Source organism: Gossypium raimondii, chromosome 10 (genome assembly GCF_025698545.1).
Source record: "Gossypium raimondii isolate GPD5lz chromosome 10, ASM2569854v1, whole genome shotgun sequence".
NCBI classification, from domain to species: domain Eukaryota; kingdom Viridiplantae; phylum Streptophyta; class Magnoliopsida; order Malvales; family Malvaceae; genus Gossypium; species Gossypium raimondii.
The window spans coordinates 10,640,866-10,664,932 of record NC_068574.1 but is presented as its reverse complement, the minus strand read 5'-3'; the positions used below and the strand labels follow the sequence as shown (position 1 = coordinate 10,664,932).

Genomic DNA, 24,067 nt, shown 5'->3' with positions numbered 1-24,067 from the left:
TATCGACTATTATTCGGTACTTTTAAAGTTTTTAATTAAGACATATGGCATGTATAGGCTAGTTTGGATATGTTAGGTTTTGAAATTTTGTGTATAAATAGCCATGCGAAAATGGCTTGATCATGATGTTAATGTTTGTGAGAATTCGGTCATGTTTTAAGCTTATTATGGAAATATGTTTCATGGTACATAATGCATAAGTTCTTATAAACTAAGTTAGGTATAATTGATGGTTTGTATATTGGTTGATTAGGTATGATTTGTGAAGGCAAAGTATGCATATAATTTATGCTTGAGTGGTTAGTTATTTAGGTTCGGTTTCTAAATGGAAAATAATGAATATGTTTTAGGTAAATGTCGTTAATCTCATGTGTAATTTTAAAGTGACATTTTGATGTTTGCATTAGGCTATGAAACGGTATAATTAGATTAATAGTGAATGGTAATATTAGTATAAATTTTGAGGTTAATTTTGCTAGTGAATAGAAATGAAAATTTGTTATGTATGTGTAATTTTGACATGATGCAAAACTAATGAATTTTGGTATGCTTTAATTTGGTAGATATGCTTAAAAATGGTTCAATCGGTTATGGTAATATGCGCATGATTTTTGTAATGTGAAAAGAGGTATATTTTGTCATGTGATAATGTTAGCTAATATCTTTTATGTTAATGAATATTATGCCATGTGATATGATTGATATGGATTAAATATGCGGATGGGTATAGATGCGCAAAATGGTATGTTTAGCATTTAGTTAAAGAAATGAACTTGTACTATAGGAAGTATTAATGCTTGTTTGGTTTATGAGATGAAAATGTTGGTTTATGATTTAGTCATTCGCATGCTATGAAATATGATGGTCATAAGGTTCAATTATGTATCTATAAAGCATATGTAGTATGGTTTTGATGTAAGTTATTTGATTCAAAATTTGATTATATCCATAATATTGATATGGTTGAATTTTGAAACATGGTTTGTATATGTAATATGATTAATAATGCATGTTTGATTTTAATTAGTTATGTGCTTATATATATATACGAGTTCGACTTATATGAATGAGTGGATGATTGCTATTTGAATTTGATTGAAAATTATTATTAAAAAAATCGTGCTTGAGTTAATATAATTTGTTCATAAATTGAAATGAATGATTTTCTGAGTTGTGTTTAGGTCGGTAATACCTCGTGACCCTAATCCGGTGACAGATACGGGTTAGGGGTGTTACAAAAACCCAAAACCAAAATCTGAATTTATTTGTTTCAAAATATTTCTCTCAATTTCATCTTTCAATCAAATTAAAAGATAATAGTATATATCTATTTTTTATCCCAAAACAACATACAGTGATATTCAAAACAACCTCACATAAGACTTCAAATGTCACATTCCAAAAACCGGGTTAGTGAAACCAATAGTGGTCATGTCATGTTCTTGAATTAAGGTTGTGAAAATTATGTCAAGTGAATTGTTTGGTTAAGTGGTTAAGTGTTGTGTTTATGTGTGAGAGGTCTTGTATTCAAATCATTTCTCTTGAATTTTTATTAATTTTTGTTCCAACCTTTGACTTTGAAGACCAAGCTTATATATTATTTTCACTCAACTAATAACAAGAATAAGTGTTGGAACATTTTCAAATATTTATAGTATCTCAATAACTATAAATGAATGGGTGTAATTAATCAAAAGATAAAACTTTTGGTCTTTGGTCAAAAGTTATATCATTTGATTTAAAAAAAAAATTATAACTATTCAAAATATATTATTTGAATAGCTACAAAATTAAATGAATAATTATTATTATTTATTTATTCATAAAGACACCTATTGAAAGATGTCTCTATGAAGAGACAAGAAAATTCCTATAAATAGGAATGAGATTTCATTTGGAAATATATCAACAAATTTCTAAGACTCTTTCTTTCCTTCCTTCATTTTCTAATATTATTAGATTATTCTATAAAGTATTACTGCAGAAATCCTTTGTAGAAATTGAGTTTTTTGTTATACATTGCTTAGTGCATAGTGGACTATTCTCGTCAGTGCAAAACGCAAATAGTCATTGGCTTCATTGTATCCTCGAGGTTAATTTGCTTGGAACTCATTTGCACACTGAAGGTAGGTGGGGGCGAATATAACCTTAAAGATAGTGGCTTGATACACGCCTTGGAGCCTGTCCTATTTCTTCTTTTCCTGTTTGAGTTTCGATCGTGTGTTCGAGATTTTCCTTACCAGATTTTTGAACTAACAATTTTAAGGTTATACTTCATGATGACTACCACAACACATGAAAGTGGAACACTAAGGGAGTTGGCTTCCAACTTTGTTAAACTTGATCGGTTTGATGGTGGCAATTTTCGACGATGGCAGAAAAAGATGCACTTCTTATTATCAACTTTGAAGATTGCTTATGTGTTGGACACTCCAAGACCTGAAGAGAATGAAAACGAATCTGTTGCTGCAACCCGAGAAAGACAAAAATGGGACAATGCTGACTACATGTGCATGGGCCATATATTGAATGGTTTATCTGATGGTTTGTTCGACACCTACCAAAACGAGGTCACTGCTAAAGAATTATGGGACAAATTGGAGGCAAGATACATGACCGAAGATGTTACAAGTAAGAAATTTCTTGTCAGTCGTTTCAATAATTATTAAATGGTTGATGGTCGCTTCATTATGGAACAATTTCGTGATATTGAAAGATCTTTGAATCAATTTAAGCAATATGATATGAAAATGGATGAAATGATTGTGGTATCTTCCATAATAGACAAACTTCCTCCATCTTGGAAAGACTTTAAAAGAAGTCTAAAACATAAGAAAAAGGAAATATCTCTTGAGGCTTTGGCAAATCATCTTCGTATTGAAGAAGAGTATAGAAAACAAGATCAGAACCTAAATTCTGAAAATGCCAAAGTACATGTTACGGAGGAAGTACAGACTACTAAACCATTCAAGAGAAAGTTCAAACAGACTGATAGAGCACCTAAGTTCAAAAAGAAACAAAAGGGCTCATGCTATCATTGTGGAAAGCCGGGACATTTCAAGAATGAATGTCGATTTTTAAAGAAGAAATCATCTTCTAAGGCTGATAATAACAAAAGTTCGTTGCAATGATATCTGAAATTAATATGGCACAAGATGATAATACATGGTGGATTGATGTCGGAGCAACCAAACATGTGTGCAAAGACAAAAGCATGTTCACACAATGTGAAAATGACAATGTCTTGTACATGGGAAATTCTTCCACCGCAGCAATTAAAGGCAAAGGGTCTGTTGAACTACAATTCACTTCTGGAAAGGTTTTAACCTTAAATGATGTATATTATGTACCAGAAGTTAGGAAGAATTTAGTGTCTGGAAGTCTATTGAATAAGTTTGGTTTCAAACTTGTTTTGAAGGCGATAAGTTTATTTTGTCTAAGGGAGGAATTTTTGTGGGAAAGGGTATATGTATGAGAGCATGTTCAAACTCAACATTATTAATAAGAATAAAAATATTATTTCGCTTATATGGTTGAATCTTTTGTTTGTGGCATTATAGATTAGGTCATTTGAATTATATAAAATTGAATGACATGTATAAATTAGATTTAATTCTGTTTTAATAATAATATTGAAAATGCAATACATGTATGTTGACTAAAATTACAAGAAACCCTTTCCATAAGGTTAAAAGGAAAACAAAATTGCTTGATTTGATACATAGTGATTTATGTGACTTGCATAATACTCCTATATTAGGTGGAAAGAAATATTTTGTTACTTTTATTGATGATTGTTCTAGATATTGTTATGTATATTTATTGCATTCAAAAGATGAAGTGCTTGATAAATTTAAACTTTATAAATCTGAAGTTGAACTTCAGTGTGAATCATTTATCAAGTGCTTAGGATCGGATAGAGGTGGAGAATACTATAATCCAAGTTATTTTGAACTCACTGGAATTGTCCATCAAGTTTCAGCCCCTTACACACCACAACAAAATGGTGTAGCTGAAAGAAAAATAGAGTCTTGATGAAATGGTAAATTCAATGTTATCATATTCGGGTCTTGGACAAGGTTTTTGGGAGAAGTCGTTCTAACAGCTTGTCATATATTGAATAGAGTTCCTAATAAGGAAACTAAAATAACCCCCTATGAACAATGGAAGAAAAGGAAACCAAACCTTAATTATTTGAATGTTTGGGGTTGTAGAGCTATTGTAAAAGTTCCTACACCTAAACGTAAAAAGTTAGGTGAAAGAGGAATTGAATGCATATTTATAGGTTATGCACATAATAGCAAGGCATATAGGTTCATGGTAATTGAACCAAATGATTCAATTTCAATTAATACTGTTATTGAATCAAGAGATGCTATTTTTGATGAAAATAGATTTAATTCTTTATCAAGACAATTACAACCACAAAAATTGATTCATTCTTCAAATGAGAATGAGTTTCCATTCAAACAAGTTGATAATAATGATGAATCTTGTCAAGAATTAAGAAGAAGTAAGAGGATTAAAAAGGTCAAAGATTTTGGACCAGATTTCATTATGTTTCTTGTAGAAGGAAAAGGTGAAAGTATATGCAATAAGGTACCTTATTGTTATAATATTGAATCTGATCCTATTACATTTGAAGAGGCAGTGAAATCTCAAGACTCTGCTTTTTGGAAAGAAGCAATTAATGATAAGATGGATTCAATAATGGGAAATCAAACTTGGATCTTAGTTGATCTTCCACCAGGTTCCAAACCAATAGGTTGTAAATGGATCTTCAAAAAGAAAATGAAGGTTGATGGAACCATTGATAAATTTAAAGCAAGGTTGGTAGCGAAAGGTTTTACACAGAGACAAGGTATTGATTACTTTGATACCTATGCTCCAGTAGCAAGAATTGCTACAATTAGACTCTTAATATCACTTACCTCTATATATAATTTGATTGTTCACCAAATGGATATTAAAACTGCATTTTTAAATGGTGAATTGGAAGAGGAAGTGTACATGGAGCAACCGGAAGGATTTGTTGTTCCAGGACAAGAGCATAAGGTATGTAAGCTTGTTAAATCTTTATATGGGCTTAAACAAGCACCAAAACAATGGCACCAAAAGTTTGACAAGGTTGTTTTAGCTAATGGCTATAAAATAAATGAATCTGATAAGTGCATATATAGCAAATTTGAAAATGGAAAAGGTGTCATAATTTGCTTATATGTAGATGACATGCTCATTTTTGGCACGGATTTGGAACAAATAGAAAACACAAAGAAATTCTTGTCAAACAACTTTGCTATGAAGGATATGAGTATAGCAGATGTTATTCTTGGGATTAAAATAACCCGAGATGAAAGCACTATAGCTTTATCACAATCACATTACATTGAAAATGTGCTTAAAAAGTTTGATCTTTTCAACTGTATACCAGCATCTACACCCATGGATCCTCAATTAAAATTAGTATCTAATGCTAGTAGGAAAATAGATCAATTGAAATATGCAAGTCTAATTGGTTGTCTTATGTACATAATGACTTGTACAAGACCAGATATTGCATATGCTGTTGGAAAATTGAGTAGGTACACAAGTAATCCAAGTAGTTTGCATTGGCAAGCTTTGAATAGAGTACTTAGGTACTTAAAGAAAACTATTAACTATGGATTGTGTTATAATGGATATCCTCCAGTTTTAGAAGGGTATTCAGATGCTAGTTGGATTACAAGTTTGGAAGATCATGCATCTACAAGTGGATGGATCTTCATTCTTGGTGGAGGAGTCATTTCTTGGGGTTCCAAGAAACAAACATGTATTACTGATTCCACCATGGCAGCAGAATTTATTGCATTAGCCGCTGCATCTAAAGAAGCAGAATGGTTAAGAAATTTGCTTTATGATGTACCTTTATGGCCTAAGCCAATTTCACCTATTTCTATCCGTTGTGATAGTGAGGCTACTCTAGCAAAGGCATATAGCCAAGTATATAATGGAAAGTCTAGACACATTGGATTAAGACATAGTTATGTCCGACAATTAATCTCTGATGGAGTGATCACTATTAATTATGTGAGGTCAAGTGAAAATTTGGCAGATCCTTTGACAAAAAGTCTTGCTAGAGATGCAGTAAAAAGGACCTCAAAAGGGATGGGACTCAAGCCTATTAATTAGAGTCACCCATGATGGAAACTCGACTCAACGCTTGGTATAATGTCAAGTCTTGAGTTCAATGAGACAAAGTACATCATTAGTATGTGACAGTTAGCACTATAAATAAATCCATCCTAAGATTAAAGTGTTAGGCACCCGTAATGATAAAGGAAGGATGAGTAATGTACTCTTAATGGACCCATAACATAAATATGTCAGAGTGTTATAATTACAGGAACACTTTTGATAGGATCTACCTATGTGAGTGGAAGTGTGGCCGCTTCTAGGAGCTCAAGGGCTTGGCTCTGACAGCACTCATGAAAAGAGGACATAGACACATGCCATAATAGTGTCCCTAGATACTATGCATTGACCGATGTTGAAATCATTGTGTGAGTTGGTTCAAAGCTTAGTCTACCATGCAATTTCGATTAACTTTAACATGTTTGGTTCAAAGCTTAGTCTACCATGCAATTTCGATTAACTTTAACATGTTTTCACTAAGTGAAGGTTCAATCGTAAGACACCTTTATTTATGCAAATTGATTTCCAAGAATATCAAAATCTAAATATTTTGAAAATGGGGGGAGATTATTGGAACATTTTCAAATATTTATAGTATCCCAATAACTATAAATGAATAGGTGTAATTAATCAAAAGATAAAACTTTTGGTCATTGGTCAAAAGTTATATCATTTGATTTCTTTAAAAAATTATAACTATTCAAAATATATTATTTGAATAGTTACAAAATTAAATGAATAATTATTATTATTATTATTATTTATTTATTCATAAAGACACCTATTGAAAGATGTCTCTATGAAGAGACAAGAAAATTCCTATAAATAGGAATGATATTTTATTTGGAAATATATCAACAAATTTCTAAGACTCTTTCTTTCCTTCCTTCATTTTCTAATATTATTAGATTATTCTATAAAGTATTACTGCAGAAATCCTTTGTAGAAATTGAGTTTTTTGTTATACATTGCTTAGTGCATAGTGGACTATTCTCGTCAGTGCAAAACGTAAATAGTCATTGGCTTCATTGTATCCTCGAGGTTAATTTGCTTGGAACTCATTTGCACACCGAAGGTAGGTGGGGGCGAATATAACCTTAAAGATAGTGGCTTGATACACGCCTTGGAGCCTGTCCTATTTCTTCTTTTTCTGTTCGAGTTTCGATCGTGTGTTCGAGATTTTCCTTACCAGAGTTTTGAACTAACAATAAGCTTATTGGTTTAGTGGTAAGGCTTTAGCTTACCTAGAGATCTTGTGTTTGAATTGTGTGTGTGCAAAGTGGAGATTATTTTTGCTTTTAAACTTTGAGGAAAAATATGATATGGATAATTAATAGGAGTTAGTGGGTAGTTTTTTTTTAAAAAAAGGAGAGATTATCTCCTAATTTCTCTCCTCCACAACCGTCCACCTTTCATCCCCACTCTTCCATCCTTTTTCTTATTCTTGCCGTCCACTGTTTCCTTTTCTTCCTATTTTCTTAGTTTTTTTTTAGTTTTCCATTTTTCCTTGCAATCAGATTATTTCTTTTTCAACAGTTTTCATGTGATTCCAACCTTCATTCGTTCTTTTGTTTTTTTTCCATTCCTAGTCTCTGATTTTATTCTTTGAAAAGCAATTTGGAGTTTTGGAATTGTGGTAAGTGTCGTATAAGTATGGTGTTTGTTTCCATTATTGTTAATCATGAGATGGATGTTTGTGACTAATTTTTGTTCAAGAAATTATTTGTTGGTTTGATTGTGTTTTGATGTTCTCTTTTGTGGGATCTTAGTAGGGGAGGATTGTGAGCCACATAAATTTTTTCCGGCTAACTGAGTGTATTAGTAAACGTTTTCCCCATAGGTAAGGGTTGGTTATTCGAGCGTTTGTAGCCGAATAATGTTTCAAGTCCGTTTAGATTACTCGACGTTTTGGCATTAATCCATCTTTTTTATGTAGTCATAGGAGTTGGAAGTGCTGTTATTAAATCGACATCGAAAAATGACCAGGTGTGTAATGGAAACCTTAAAAAATAGTGAACGACGCGATGCTGAAAAGCCCATTGTTGACGTCACATGGTTGTGTGGGTTACATGAGTTGGGTTATTTGGGCTGTGTGGGCCACACGAGTGTGTGTTAGGATGTATGGACCATACGGGCTGGGCCAATTAGGCTGTGTGGGCCCATTTTTTGTAAAAGTTAGTTTGGGTCATATTTAAAGTGCGATTCAAGATTAGCTACTTCGTTGGCTCCGAAATATGTTATATACGATTTATAGTTATGAAACCTAACATTCTGCCTCTGTTAATATGATTTCTAAAAGCATGATAGTAGATTCTAATGTGTATAGCACGTATGACTTTAATATAAGAAATCTGAAATTATGATATTGTATATGTAATGTTCGAGAGCATGTCTGTGTTATAATTTCTACATCTGATCTGTGAATTGAGTTATCTATTTAAACACGATTCATGTACGTGCATCTAAGTATGTAATATGTTTGACATGTGCATTGGGGTGGGATAATGATGTGATGGAGGAAATGTTGGCAGTTTAGCTGCATATTGATAAGTCATTGTTGTCGGGAAACCTTGGATGGCTTAATTAGTAGTTTAACTACATATTTGTTCTGGCAACTTGACAGCAATTCTGGTGGCTTGACCATAGTTATCTAATTTTGGCGGATTACCGTATTATATCAAGTAGTTTGACTGCACTATTTTGAAAGTGACATATGCTCACTTATAGGTGTATGAGGTTGGATGAATATTTATTACCGTAATTGGTGTGTAGGGATGGACATAGTATCTATTTCTATTTTTGTTTTTGCATCTGTGTCTAATTCTATATCTGCATTTGTGTCTGAATTTATTTCTATTTTTGCATCTGTGTCTGAATCTGTATTTGTATATACATCTGTGTCTAAATTTGTATCTGTATTTGCTACTATCTATTCTATTTTTATGGGCTGAGTTACACACTCAACTTGTTAGCTCACCCTTTGTTTTTTCTTTTATCCTCTCAGGTAATCAACAAATTTAGGTTTCGGCGGCGCATGGGAGCTCAGATTGGCTTTCTCGTGTAAAATGGTTTGATTTGTTAATAATTTAATGTCATAATTGCATAAAATACCCTTAACGTTTATGAGTTTTTAGGTTTGAGCCCTTAACCTTTTTTATTAACACCCTTAATGTTACAATTTTTTTAGAAACCAACCCAATTTTAACAGTAAACATGAGTTGACCGTCAGTCAAACGGCAGGTTAATGAAATAGCCTAATGTGGAGCACGATGTCGTAGATGACATCATCAAAACAAGTTTTTTTTTTCATTTTTCCATCTTCTTTCTTCTTCTCTCTTTCTCTCTTCCCCTCTAACTACTGTTACAATAAAACATTTTTTTCTCTCAACGCTTTCCCAAATTTTCTCTATTTCCAAACACATCTTTATTTTTTTCTCTCTTTGCAGATTTTCTCAACGCCTCTATAAGTTATTAGTTGTTTTTCTAATTAACACATCTTTGTTAATGAAATGACATATAACAAACATCCAAAAATGCATGCAAACTAACGAAATCCATTAAAATTAATATAGATGCATATATATATTTATATGCACACCACCATTTTCTTCAGTTTTCTACCAACCAAACAGAATAAAACGAATCCATACAACAAAAAGAAGCTAACTTTCTAGTGTTTTAACAAAAACCCAGCAAATCCCACATCTTATTTTATACTAATTTAGTTAGATCTACCAACTTTAACCTCCAAATTCAACTTTTAAACCTTCCACAATTCTGTTTGTTTCTCGAGAAAAAAACAGAGAAAGAAAGAAAAAGATTAAAGAAACCAGACTTCGATTTTAATTGACGCTCTTCCTCTAACACAACAACCTACAAAAATTATTATCAACAACCATTTTTATGATTATTATTGTTTTTTTTAAGAACAGAAGCCAAAACACTGTTTGTGTAAGAATAAAATAAGTACAAATATTCAAGAAGAATAAACAAATTAGTGCAATAACTACAGAGGGAAAAAAACACCATTTTTAACAATAAAATATATTGAGAAATTCAAAGTCTTATGTTAGATTCCATGAAGAAAAGGGTAAACAGGTTATCATTTACTAAAGAAAAGTTAATGGTGTAGTTCCAAATTGAATCAAAAACATAAAATTTTAAATAACAGTAAGCAAAACTCTAGCTGAAACCATCGACGGTGGAGGACCTGAAATCAGCAAAGAGAGTGGGGTCCACCTACAAAGTAGGATGCTGGAGGCGGTGGAATCGTTCCCATTGGATTGAGAGAGTTTAGTGGTGGATGAAGGCGACCTGTGAACCTACTTCTTCTTCCACTTCCTCATTGAACATCTCTGTTGAACCACTATACCTAATGGAAGCTCGGCCCAGCCTAGTGGAGCCCACTCCTTCCATTTCTATATTCCAAAGTTTGAAGATAATTATTAAGAGTTATAAGCAAAAAGAAAAAAAAATTCGAGTGAATGAAGTCTCTGGTTTCAGAACAGAGGGGAAGAGAGAAAGAGAGAAGAAGAAAGAAAATGGAAAGAAAATGAAAAAAAGTGTTTAATAGATGACGTCATTTATAACATTGTGCTGATGTGGTATGCCACATAAGCTACATTGTTGACCTGCTGTTTTAATTGACGGTCAACTCATGTGTACCGTTAGAATGGGGCTAATTTTTGAAAAAATTATAATATTGAAGGTGTCAATAAAAAAAAATTAAGGGCTCAAACCCAAAAACTCATAAATGTTGAGGGTATTTTATGCAATTATGCCTTTAATTTTTTGGACTTTTGGTTTTAATTTGGACTAATATTCGGATTTAGTTTTGGTTTCGGGCTGCGGTGGTTTGTTATTCAATGAAAGATTTTTGCATGATTTATGTTAATTAACAATAAATGCTTGGTTTTCCAAAATTAAATGAGCTAAGGTTTTTCCGTTGCAAAATTGAAATGAGTTTAACGAAAGTTTCAGAATATGCTTAAACGACAAAACTATAACTATATGTTTTCACTTATCGAAATCACGGTTTTCAAGTTATAAGTCCGGAATTTTCCGTTGCAAAACTATGTATTCAACTAAGAGTTTTTCCGTAAAATAGATAAGTTTTGCGCATGACTTTCGAAAGACAAACATATAAGAGTATTGCCAAAAATAATATTTTCAGATTACACGATCTTTCAATGCTAGTTTTTGTTAAGGTTTTCAAACGAGAAGAGTAATATCTCAAGATCTGGCCATAACCTCTAGGCCGAGTTTGGGATGTTACATTAAATTTAAACCAAAATAATTTGAAAAGGAAAACCCCATATCAATATATCAAACACTCCATCAATATTTCATCTTTGAACAAAATATTAACTTTTAAGTGATATTTTGGTGTAGTAATTAAACACTAACAATAAGAACATGTCGAATAATAAATCTTCCTTTGGGTCGATTTATTACTCGTATGTAAAACCAAATAATCGTCACATGTTTATTACCACAGTTGTACATGTAATTTAGTTAAATATTAACTTCCCTTTGGGCCAATCGATATTAACATGGCTTAATTTACATGCGCACAACCTTTTAAATTTTAAAACAAAATAATTTCAATAACAAATGTCACTTTGGCAACTTAATATTTTCAATTAAGTTATTTTAAAAATATATATATACCACTATTCAAATTTTAAAATTTCCATAACAGTTAAAGGTCAAAACTATTTTTTTAATGCTCTATAGTTTTCAAATAATCCAAAATAAGGTTGTCTTAATGCCACCATCGAATCGAAAACCTTAATTTTGACTAATTTAATTAAAATTAATGATGATGAATTAGTCATAGAATGAAAACAATTCCTTTTACCAACTAGACAATTCCATCATTATGATGTGATGATTGATGCTTAAAAAACACAATTAGTTTAAATTCTCAAAAAGGAAAAAAAGAACATGAAATACGCGAATAACAAACATCAAGAGAGCATGCTCTAAGGGGGAATCAGATTCAGAAGAAAAATTGCAGCCAAAACTTAGATTCCCAAAATATGAATAAATACTCACTTTCCAATTAAACCTTGAATAACAGTACTGTGTCACAAACATGTAATAACAATTGACACTAATTTCTACAATTGAATCTTTAATATACTCAACTTGTCATTGATAAACTATCCAGTTTAAGGCAACCAGAGTAGAGTCGATTAAAGCAAATTGTAAAGTAACCAAATTCAAAACCATGAGCACAATCAATAAAAAAGGACATGAAAGCCTCTCTCTTTTTTTTCTTCTTTAATCCCTTTAAAGCCATACCCATCATCGATATTGACTATATATACACCAGTGGCCAAAACTTGCCATCTTTTTCTTTCTTAATCGCACAAAACATATTACCAAAGCTAAATAACTCTGTCTTCTCATATGAAGATATACCAAAAGCATTCAACCAAAATATTGAGCCACTATTTTATTTCAAAGCAAAAATTAGTCGTAACCCACTTTAAACAACAATGGGTTTATTTACATTAAAATCAATAAAGTATGATAATCGAAAATTACCAAAATTATGAAATTAAAATTGAAAACTCTAAAACTTTTGACATATAGAATCAAAATTTAAGAAATTTTATAAATAATTAAAATATCAAATTCATAAATTTTGTAAGACGAATCAACCCAAAATAATAGAGAATCAATTCGTTCTCAATTATTTAACATGAAGAGGTTCGGATGCCACTTGTTAAAACCATAAAACAAGATCTGGTATAAAAAAAAAACTTAACAAACCAGGATCTGCCATGTAAAATCATCAAGAACAAAACTAAATATAAAAGCGTACATGAATCCATTGATTTCTTGGAATATTCGATCTTATAGTTTTGATCTTCCAAATTAGCACACAAGTAATCTACACAATGTGACTCTCTCTTTTCTAAAGATGAGATATTAGAAAATTTATGTTATGTATAATTTGGAGATCATAAACTTTATATATAACTTTTGCACATTAATTCTAATTTCTAATCAGCCCATCATTAATTAGAATTTAGTTACTAGAGTATCACATACTTTATTTAATAACTAAGGCCCAATAAACCTTAACAAAATTAGATTATTTTAATTTGAGCTAACCTTTATGATAGTAAATAATAACATATAATTACTCTTATTATATATGGGATGTTCATATTTTCCAACATTGAAACCGAAACCAAATCAAAACCAAAATCATATTGAATAAAACCGAAATATCCAAAATCGATAATTGTGGTTCAATTTAGTGGTTTTTACCAAATTTGAGCTTTGTAAAAAAACAATATCACCTTGTTTTGGGAAAAATATAATATTGCAATTTTTTAATTTTTTTCACAACAATCATAGTACCGCTTTTAGATTCATTTATACATTTATAAAGTGAATTAAATAATTAAGTTAAAATCATAATCATCAATAAGACCATTTAACAAATCATTTTAATTTAAGCTATTAAATTGATAAATCATTCAAAGTTATTAAAAGGAAAGCTAACATGTAATCATCCGCATACCTAATTGTAACACCCCTAACTCGTCTCTGTCGCCGGATTAGAGTTTTGGAGTACTACAATAAAATTCAAAAAATTTAACTTCAAACATAAACAAATATTCAAATTAAATAAACAAATATTCAAATTAAATACTAACATTCAAATACGCATTTCATTTATTGAATAGTTGCACTTATGAGCGTTAAATCAGGCCATAAAAATAGATTCAGGACATTTAGGGATCATTTTGAAACAAAATATAGATTTTTGGGAAAATTGAAAAATTTTAGAAACAGGGGTCACACGACCATGTGACATAGCCCAGACCCTGTGGACATTCGAAGTATGGACACACGATCGTGTCTCAGCCCGTGTGGTATTCAAAATAAGGTTACACGACCGTGTGCCAACCCGTGTGTGCATTTGATGTTAGGTCACATGGCCGTGTCATTGACCGTGTTCCATATTGACTTGAAACAGACAGTCGTGTGGGGTGACCGTGTGTGGCACATGACTGTGTGACAGCCCGTGTCCCAGGCTATGTGCTGCATAAGTTGCCCTTAAAACAAGCCAAATCAAGTCTGAATTCTTGCACACTAAGACACACCATACCTAGCCTATTTCACATGATTAAAAGCACATTCAAAACACCAAAAACATGCCAAATATTCATCCATTCTATGTCTAAGCAATATGTTATCAAAAGACACCACAATCACAAATCAAACATAATCTAATTTAACATTACAAGTTCATTCAATAAACTTATATCAAACATACCAAAAACCATGACTTGCCTAATATAATATAGAACATGCACAAGTGTATCTTCACCTATTTACTTCATCGTTTACAACACAACACCAACTAAGCACTTGACCATAATAAGCTTATCACCAACTTAAAACATCAAAGTAACCAAATTACATTTAAACTCTATACATGCCAAAACATACACATATCATTTAATATAAATGCCCATCCAATGTACCCTCATTGGTACCACAATAAACATCTAAAACAATTCAAACTCAATGCTAAAATACTAACCTTAAACATACATCTCAATTTGACCATTTCTTTCACATCCTAGTTCTACCATAAGTCATCTACTTGAAAAGACACTTACAAATTACTAAGTCACATATTTACATATACCTTAACAAGCCAAAAGCAAAACATATAAACAAGAACTCTCAAATCACATCATATTGGCCAAATAACATAAAACACCTATTACAAACCATTTATAACCATCAACATAATAACCAAAGTCTACCAAAATGATGGACGAATAGTGTGAATGTACTCCAACAAAAATTCCAATCAATCAAGCTTTCCGATGATTTGCAAGACAAAGAAAACAACAACATATGAAACTAGTGCTTAGTAAGCTCGTATAATCTTAAACGTAAACTTACCTTTTAAACTCAATTTCTATGAATTTGATGCATAATCTCATTATCATTCTCATGAATTTATGAAATCCTGTACACATCACAAGTCCTACAAGCTAATGAGCTCAATAACAAAGACATAATCTCATCATGTCATAAAACACATAATAGTAACATATCAAATATATTTTCATTCATCATTATACCAATTTGCATAAAATATCCAAATCAAAGCATTATGTCAACATCTTCCATTTCAACTTTCATGATCACATAACAATTCATATAATTAAGCTTACTCTTTTAAATCTTTATTACCGTTGGACCAAATAGAATATCATCGGATACTCGAGATAATACTCATATAACCATTTAATTCTCTAAACACACCATAAACATAACTAGATAACATATTTATAGACATATGAAACATATAATTACACCAAGGCATTAATATTCATTATCAAACTATACTAATAAAAAAATTCATCTCATATTTATACTTATAATACATATCTCACTTGAAACATGATACCTGAATAGCGAATAGTTGAAAGATGAGATACCAACCTTTTCATTGCTATTCTTTTCAACCTTTTCATTGATATCCTTTTCGATCTTTTCATTGATATATTTTCAACCTTTTCATTTGTTATCCTTTTCGAATAACATCCTTTTCAACCTTTTCATTTGTTATCCTTTTTGGATAACTTCCTTTTCAACATTTTCATTTGTTATCTTTTTCGGATAACTTTCTTTTCAACCTTTCATAGATTCGGAAATACCAAATGTAATGCCATGGTGACTTTTAGCTGTGGTCTTTTCCTTTTCAAGTATAATATCATGATGTATTTCAATCACAGTCCTTTTCTTTGCTCAAATCAAAACAATCTTAATCATCAATACATAAATACTTATATAAAGATATCAATTTACTTCTAGAAATCAAATAAATTAATTTAATTAAAATATGAACTTACCTCAACTAAACCATTCCAGCACTTAGATAAGTAGGTTAACATAATTAAGTCCTTCCATCATCATTTTACACAATTATCCCAGTATTTTACCTTTTATACAATTTAGTCCCTAAATCCGAAACTTGCAAATTAACCACCCAATTCAAGCTAACTGAATTTCCCATTATTCCTATACAACCCATATTTATCACCTTTTCACAAGAATTTTATGCAGCTTTACTATTTTAACAATTTAGTCCTTAAACTTTAAAATTAACTAAAATCACTTTACAAAGCAGTCCTATTTAGCCATCAAACTTAATAATCTATCATAAAAATTAAAGAACATCACAAATTCATCCATGGTAAAATTCTAAACATTTCACAATTTTACAATTTAATCTCTAAGTTAGCTAAATTAAGCTCCAACGATCTCAAAAATATAAAAATTATTAAAAACGGACTAAAAAATATACCCCTTGGAAGGTTTGCCGAATCCTTTAAGCTTCATGGTGGAAGAACAAAAAAAATGAAGATGACTTTTGTTTTACTTATTTTAACATAATATTATTAAATACCTATTTTATTATTATTATTAACTAGTTCATCCACTAACCGTCCAACAACATTAAAATGAGTTTAATTATCTAACAAGGCCATCCAATCATGTTTCTTTAATAAATTAATACCTTTAAACTAATAGCGATTGACTTTTCAACTATTATGATTTAATTATTTTCTCTTAATTAACTATTTAAACGTTAAAATTTCTTAACCAAAATTTTAATATGACCCTAATAACACTCCAAAAATATTTAATAAAATATTTAGGGCTCGGTTTATAGAAACGAGGTCTCGATACCTTATTTTCTAAAACCACTTGACTTTAGGGACATACCACTTGACCTATTTATTCATTCAATTAACAAAAATCATAGCATCAAATTTCAACGTAATTCTATACTTGACTCGTAAATATTAAATAATAATATTTACAGACTCACTTGTTGAATTTGTGACCCTGAAATCACCGTTTTTGACACCATTGAAAAACATATTGTTACACTAATATTTTTTGTGTTATAATTGAGTGACCACAATATACCATATAATTTATTAAATTCATAACTATCAAATATATATAATTGTGAAAAATTATTTTTTAAAAATAAAATATTATAAAATTTAATAAACGATTTTCTTAAAATTAAAATTATGTTTATAATTAAAATTATTATATTTAAGAAATGATCCAGTTATTAAAACTACACTTTTATAAATTTTCGCATGATGATATCTAGTTTTAATAATAATAATAATAATAGTAGTAGTAGTAGTAGTAGGGTTAAATTAATTAGTTCATATAGACATTGAAATCTTCAATTTATTATTCTACTAGGACTACTTTTTAAACATAGATTTTTTTTATTTAGTTTGATTGGATAAAACGAGTTTCATATGAAAAAAATCAAACACGAACTGAATTATGCGGTTTTGATGGTAACATCAATCCAAAATTGAACCGAACAATATAAAATCCTAATCGAATATATCAATTTGAATCAATTTGTCGATTTTTCCGATTTCTTTACTCAACCCTAATTCTAAAAACACAATAAACCATACCCGACATAAATTAATCTTAAATTCATTTATATAACATAAAAAGTAGTGTCATAGAACGTGACCTTGGAGGCTTCGCTTTTGGACTCTTAACCTTAGAGTCATCTGCAACATTTTTGGTGAGTTCAAACTTCACCAACCACCTTAAAATCTTCACCACTAAATTTAGGAAATTCCAGCTTAAAATACCAAGGAAAATAAGATTGTACCCGATAGAGGTCCACCTTGGAAGCAAGCGTGCTATTTTCTAATTGTGTTTATTCTACTCGAAAAAGCATAAAGCATTTTGAAGAGAATGAATCGTTCAGAAACCATGGATTTAAGCTCTTTAGGATTAAAATGATAAAGAATTAGTGCATTGTCTCTCATTAAATTTTATAATTTGATAGAAACAATGTATTCTACCTTAAATCAGATTCCTTTTACAAATATACATTTGCTTTGCAGTACTTTAATTTTTATTTAAAAAACCTTAAATTATATAATTTTCTATATTACATTATTAAATGATAATCACATTCCCCTATCATCTTGTATTACTTCTTGACATATACAGTATTACTTATTAACTAGCTAATATATATAACCCTAGTCAGTGTCGCTGCCATGGTGGTATCTATCGAAGGGCTTAAGTAAACCGTAAGTAATGGCCATGGCAACCCACCCTCCAAAAAGAACTCTGGCTGCTGATATCCTAACTGGGGAACCCCCAAGACAAGCTCCAAAGCAACCGAAGACCGCAAGAGCTATAGATGAAACCACTGCAATCACCACAATCCGGATAAGATGTTGTTCAATAAAAGCAGCAGATGCCAGAGGAACAACTGCCCCGCATAGAAATGACAAAGCCGAAGCTGAAGCCGCCTTACACGGGTTGGGCAGTGTGTTTTCCTTGTCATGATCATCATCTTGCACCAATGTTACTGGTGCTTTAGTTTTTAAATCATCGGTCATCACTTTTATTATAGGAGATCTACGGGGAGACAGACCCTGGGGCAAATTTGGCTCTAGAATTATAACAGGAGAGAACATTTTTTCTATCGGATCACGGGTGCATGGAACATCTAAGTTTGTCTCTCTTAACCTGCTTGCTTTAGCCGTAGTAGCACAGCAAGTCATATCTAGTTTATTGACACCATCATTTTGCATGCCTGTGTCAGTTTTTGAAGCCTGCTCAATATCTCTTTGGGTTGAAACGGAAACAAACTCGCCAACAGCCATGCTACAGGCACCTGCAATGGCTCCAGCTAGTCCAGAGAGGATCATGGACCATTTATCATCATTTGCTGCACCTATACCAAGCATTAGGGATGTGGTCGAAAGCAACCCATCGTTAGCTCCTAGAATGGCTGCTCGAATCCATTGACCTCGTTGCACAAGTTCCATCCCTTGATAGGTTTCATTGGCTACAGAAATAGTTTGCTCAGGACATGGTTCAGTTGTGTGTGGGGAAGCCATGGGAAGAGTTATTCGGGGATAAATAGCAGTGAATAGCGTACAGGAATCTGGATGGAGTGGAGTGTGGATCGCAAAGTTAAGACACACTCAGAGCACGTGGATATATATAATATAAGTAGAATATATTAGAAACTGAGAGATGCGAATTACGTTCCTACAAAATAGGGGTTTCATAGGATATAGATATCCATAGGAGGTGCCGTGGAAGATTACAAACAGGGAAGAAGTGAAGTGGGACGTTGGGGTCTATGGATTGTCTTGTCCAACCCGTCCTTCAAACTTAACTAGTAATTGTTTGTTTCCTTCTCGTTCCTATCTACCTTGAGATGCTTGGCTTGTCTAAACTGGACTTAATTAATTGCCATCTCAGGAGCATTTTAACTCTCCTAAAGGGTTACAGGTTTGGAGAATTTTAAAAATAATTAATTTTAAAATGGTTTTTATTTATTAGATTTTTTTTTTAAATATTGGTGAAAAGATTTTTCCACTCTTTCTCAATTTCGAAATGGAATAATTAAGCACAATTAGGGTGGGTTTGGATGGGCGATTGGATGCGGTGCGGTGCGGTGCGGTGCGTTTAGCTTACTTTTTGTCTCACATTACATTATCGCTACAGTATCTAATCTCACCGCCACCACTATTTTTACACTAACCGCAGATAAACGCATCGCCCATCCAAACTCACCCTTAATCAGGACATTAATGTCTTTAGTCAATTGTACACAACAAATTTAGCTCTCAATGTTTACATGTTTTGTCAAAGTGATCTAGATTTTAAAAATTAAATTAAATTATCCTCAACATTTACACATTTACATAAATGTTGCAAGCTAAATTTGTTAAATCATTACCAATTTGATAGAATGTGTAAACTTTGAAAGTTAAATTTATTATTATACCAATCAAAATCATGTACAATTGTCCTTAATTGCTCACTTTCGAAATTTAGAAGGATTAAATTGTTTTTATTTTTTTGAGACAAACCAATTTACTCAATTTTGAAATTGAGAGAGTTTGGAAAGGTTTTTTTACCAAAAATATTACAATACTTGTAAATGATTGTCTAAAAATAGACTCAACGATTTAAAATAGGTTGTTTCTTAGCAGCTTTAAAACATTTTTGGCTCCAAAAGCACTTTTGGAAGAAAAGTTATGCTAAACAAGTTGTTTTTGGTCGAAATTTTTAGCTTTTCAGAAGTGTTTTTCCTTTCCCAAAAATACTTTTTCACTTTTAGTGCTTAATTACTTTTTCACCCCTCCAATAACATAATGCTTTTTATTTTTTTTCTTGGTGCTTAATTACAAATGTGTTAAAATCATTAATTAAATATAAAAATATTTTTAAAATACTAATTACAAATATTTAATGGTTATATTTAAATATTTAAAATATAGTTTATATATTTTAATTAAATTTTATAAATAATTAATATTTATTGCTTAAAAATATTTAAAATTTATATTTCATATATTAAAATATTAACAAGTTATAATAATTTTTTTATATTCTTACTAAACATGTCTAAAATGAATATTTTATTTTTGAAAAGCACTTTTTGACAACAATACTATACACTCAAATTTTAAATCAAACTTTTTAAAAACACTTTTTCACGGCACTTTTCAAAAATATTGCCACGGCTTGAGTTTTACTTTGCTTTCTTTAGTTGGTGGAAACCTGATGCAAGTAGTTTGTTTTCTTCTAGTATGAGTTGACTATTTATTATATGTTTCAGGTTTGTTTTTTGTTTTTGTTGCTAGGTTTCAAACATCGAGATCATCACACTTCATATTTTTCTTCTTTTCTATAAATGTTTAATTTTGAACCATTTTCACCCACTTATGTGTCTTTCGTATTTTTCATTGACCTTTTTCCTTTCAATTGGCATCTAATCAACATATTACACAAAAGCACAGTCTGGCCCTTAAATAAGGTTTTAGGTTTAATAGAATACGTCATCCATTAAAATATTTCAATCCTTAAACAGCATAATTACTTAAATAGCTTTAAATCAGGGTTAAAAAAACACAGATTACTAAAGCAAGACATATACCAATATCCGCTACAGTAGAGATCTGGAAACAAAACTCAAACCATGTCTAACAATGGAGGTGATGGCAAAGTTCCAAACATATGCTTTCAAGGGTTCCTAGTTGCAGGGTAATGGCCTTAACATTTACTCGTCTTCCTCGTCATCACCATCTCCCCCAGCAGCCTTCTTGGCAGCTGCTCTCTGGTTCTTTCTCTTCACTCTTCCAGGGCGGCCACCTCCGAAGGGGCTTGTGAGAGAGAAGTCAATATGTTTTTGAGAGTCAACCCTCACCATGAAAGATGGGATGTTGACCACTTGCCTACCAACCCTATCAAGAAAATAACAAACATCAAGATAGACCAAGCAATTCATGTATGGATATTATGTTCATACATTTTGTTACAACTATTTTATATTTCTACAAACTTCAATAATTTAATAATTCTATTATATAGATTTTAAGTCATTCGAGTCATTTCTTTTGTGTTTTAGTTATTTCTGTCATGCAACGTGTCATGTCTGATATTGGCAACTCTATATCAGGATGCAACATTAAGAGTATCCATAAATTATCTAGTACTCAATTAGCCTATATCTATGAAACTGCTCAAACAAGAATTTGTGTATAGAATATGCAAAGTACCAAGGCAACAAATCACAACATGCAAAACAAAAGCCACATCGGCATATCAGCAATCAGCCAAAGGATTTGTTAGAAACTAGTTGCAAAAGTCAATCACTCAAATTACTCAGAAGAATGCTTTCTGAGTTTATATCCTGTAAAAATGCAGCTTCGCTAAACCACAGTGGCACTTGAGCTTATGTTGCTCTAACACTTTATTCCAACACATCTTAGACATGGGTAAATAAAAGTATCCACATCAAGCTCATGCCCATATTCAAAACTAACACCCCAGTCTAAATAACATGGGCTTGAAACAATAAAGGATACTCATAAGATGTGAAAAATCCTCAACATACATCCCAAACAGTTAATGATTTAAGAACACATAATCAAAAGACAGATGGCAAACATGAAAACGTGCATCAATGGAATAAAAAGATGAATTATTTATAGTGAACAGGCACATCACGTGCAGCAAAAGATGACTGGTGCAGTTTCTAGAAACAACCTAACCACCAATATGTAAACACAGTAAAATAAACTCCAGGCTGCTTTATAGCAAGAAGAGTAATGATTACCTAATGTGCCTTTGCCTAATCAACACACGAGCATGGTGAATTGACTTGGCCATCCCAGTCTTGAATACTAGTGTTTGCAAACGACGCTCAAGAAAGTTCTCGACAGTCAAAGCCAAGACGTAATCAAGCTTGTTTTGGCTCTCATCCAAAAGTCCATACCTATTCATCCTACGAAGAAGTGCTTCACCTTCAAAAATACGCCGAGGGTTCTTCTCATCAAGAGTGAGAAGATCCCTAGCAGCATTACGGATACGGCTCAAAGCATACTGAACCCTCCACAACTCCCTCTTACATCGGAGTCCATACTCTCCTACAAGTCTCAACTCTGCATCCAATCGTTCCTTTTCATATGGACGCCTAGGCTTCTTAAAGGTCTTCCCATCTACAACCACACATCAATTTCATCACCATCATCATCAACAACAACAACAATAATGTGATTCGACTAATTAGTAAGTCAGGGAACAATCATATAACCGCAAATGAGCACAAAACAATCATAACGCTATCTTTTTTTTTTTTTAATCATATCAAGAAAGGCACCAAAACCATTAACCTAAACAAGTATATTTATCAAATAGGATCCGAGAGTACCGAACACTAATCAACCAATTATGCTGTTTTTTAGGTCATATGATCTACAAAGTCGGAAACCATACTCTACAACCGTTAAATCCCCACTGAAGACCACTAAGGGTGGGTTTGGATGGGCGGTGAGTTTACTGCGGTTAGTGTAAAAATAGTGGTGGCTGTGAGATTAGATACTGTAGCGATACTGTAGCGTGAGACAAAAAGTAAACTAAACGCACCACACCGCACCCAATCGCCCATCCAAACCCAACCTAAGATTCAAGCTTGAAACCTCAAATATAGAAACTTTCTAACTGCTTTATATCAATTATAATATAACCTTCTCTTTAATTACCAAATAGTAATCTAATAGAATACATCAACAGGTAACAAATAGATCAAATCGGCCAAGAAATAAGAATAAAGCGAAATCCAAGGTAAAGATCATTTCTAACAACCTAAACTACATCAAACACAAAAAAAAACCCCGCTTATTAATAAAAAAGCGAGAACTATAGTATTATACCAGCTAAATACAAAAGTCCATTTCTGAGAACCAAAGAAAAAAATCGAAAAATGGAATAAAATTGGGTAAAACATTAACTTTCATAGTATAATACAAACTCAGTTGAAACTACAGAATACGAAGAAAAGAAAGCAAAAAATAATGAAGGTGGAGTCGGGAAAAGACAATGGAGTTAGCTTACAATTGCGGTAGAAGCTGACGTGAACCATGTCGGCGCCGGCTTCTCGTCAGAGCCGAGATAGAAACAGGGCGGGTGCAAAAGGAAGAAGACGAAGTTAAAAAGAAAGAAGAGCCGAAGCGTGATAATTTATATTACGGAAACCCAAAACCCTAAAATTTCCCTATCCTTTTTAGGGCTTTTAACGGGCTCTTTTGGTGAATAGGATTCAATATCTTCTATTTTGGGCCTTTTGTGTTCAACTGTTGAACGACATTAATTAAAATTATAAATTTAATATTAAAATGGACGAAACTCGAATAAGTTCAAAAGTTGTGTTTAGAATCCGAATTTAATACTATAAAATAAAATAAATCAAATTGTAATTAATAATTGTATTATAATATCTTTAAATAATTAATTAAAATAAAATTTTAATATATGATGAAAA

The 24,067-nt window shown here is 31.7% G+C and overlaps 2 protein-coding genes across 2 annotated transcripts; both read right to left on the bottom strand.

The window, feature by feature from the left end:
• Positions 1-18,257: 18,257 nt before the first annotated feature.
• Positions 18,258-19,127, bottom strand: LOC105776100 (vacuolar iron transporter homolog 2). Its single transcript, XM_012598576.2, has 2 exons — positions 18,806-19,127; positions 18,258-18,577 (listed from the first exon to the last, which is right to left on the bottom strand). The coding sequence occupies exons 1-2, from the start codon at positions 19,125-19,127 to the stop codon at positions 18,258-18,260; spliced, it is 642 nt and encodes a 213-aa protein (XP_012454030.1).
• Positions 19,128-21,062: 1,935 nt separating this feature from the next.
• Positions 21,063-23,805, bottom strand: LOC105777553 (40S ribosomal protein S9-2). The gene is made up of 3 exons (XM_012600898.2): positions 23,641-23,805; positions 22,364-22,745; positions 21,063-21,488 (listed from the first exon to the last, which is right to left on the bottom strand). The coding sequence occupies exons 1-3, from the start codon at positions 23,666-23,668 to the stop codon at positions 21,305-21,307; spliced, it is 594 nt and encodes a 197-aa protein (XP_012456352.1). The 5' UTR covers positions 23,669-23,805; the 3' UTR covers positions 21,063-21,304.
• Positions 23,806-24,067: the final 262 nt, after the last annotated feature.

What these genes read in the sequence shown, in the direction of transcription:
- LOC105776100 (XM_012598576.2), bottom strand. Translation starts at nt 19,127, where the DNA reads ATGGCTTCCCCACACACAACTGAACCATGTCCTGAGCAAACTATTTCT. An exon ending in CACAGGCATGCAAAATGATG is followed by an intron (nt 18,578 to 18,805) that starts GTGTCAATAAAC and finishes CATTGGTGCAAG; the next exon opens with ATGATGATCATGACAAGGAA.
- LOC105777553 (XM_012600898.2), bottom strand. Translation starts at nt 23,668, where the DNA reads ATGGTTCACGTCAGCTTCTACCGCAATT. An exon ending in CGTCAGCTTCTACCGCAATT is followed by an intron (nt 22,746 to 23,640) that starts GTAAGCTAACTC and finishes GTGTGGTTGTAG; the next exon opens with ATGGGAAGACCTTTAAGAAG. An exon ending in ATTAGGCAAAGGCACATTAG is followed by an intron (nt 21,489 to 22,363) that starts GTAATCATTACT and finishes TTTTCTTGATAG; the next exon opens with GGTTGGTAGGCAAGTGGTCA.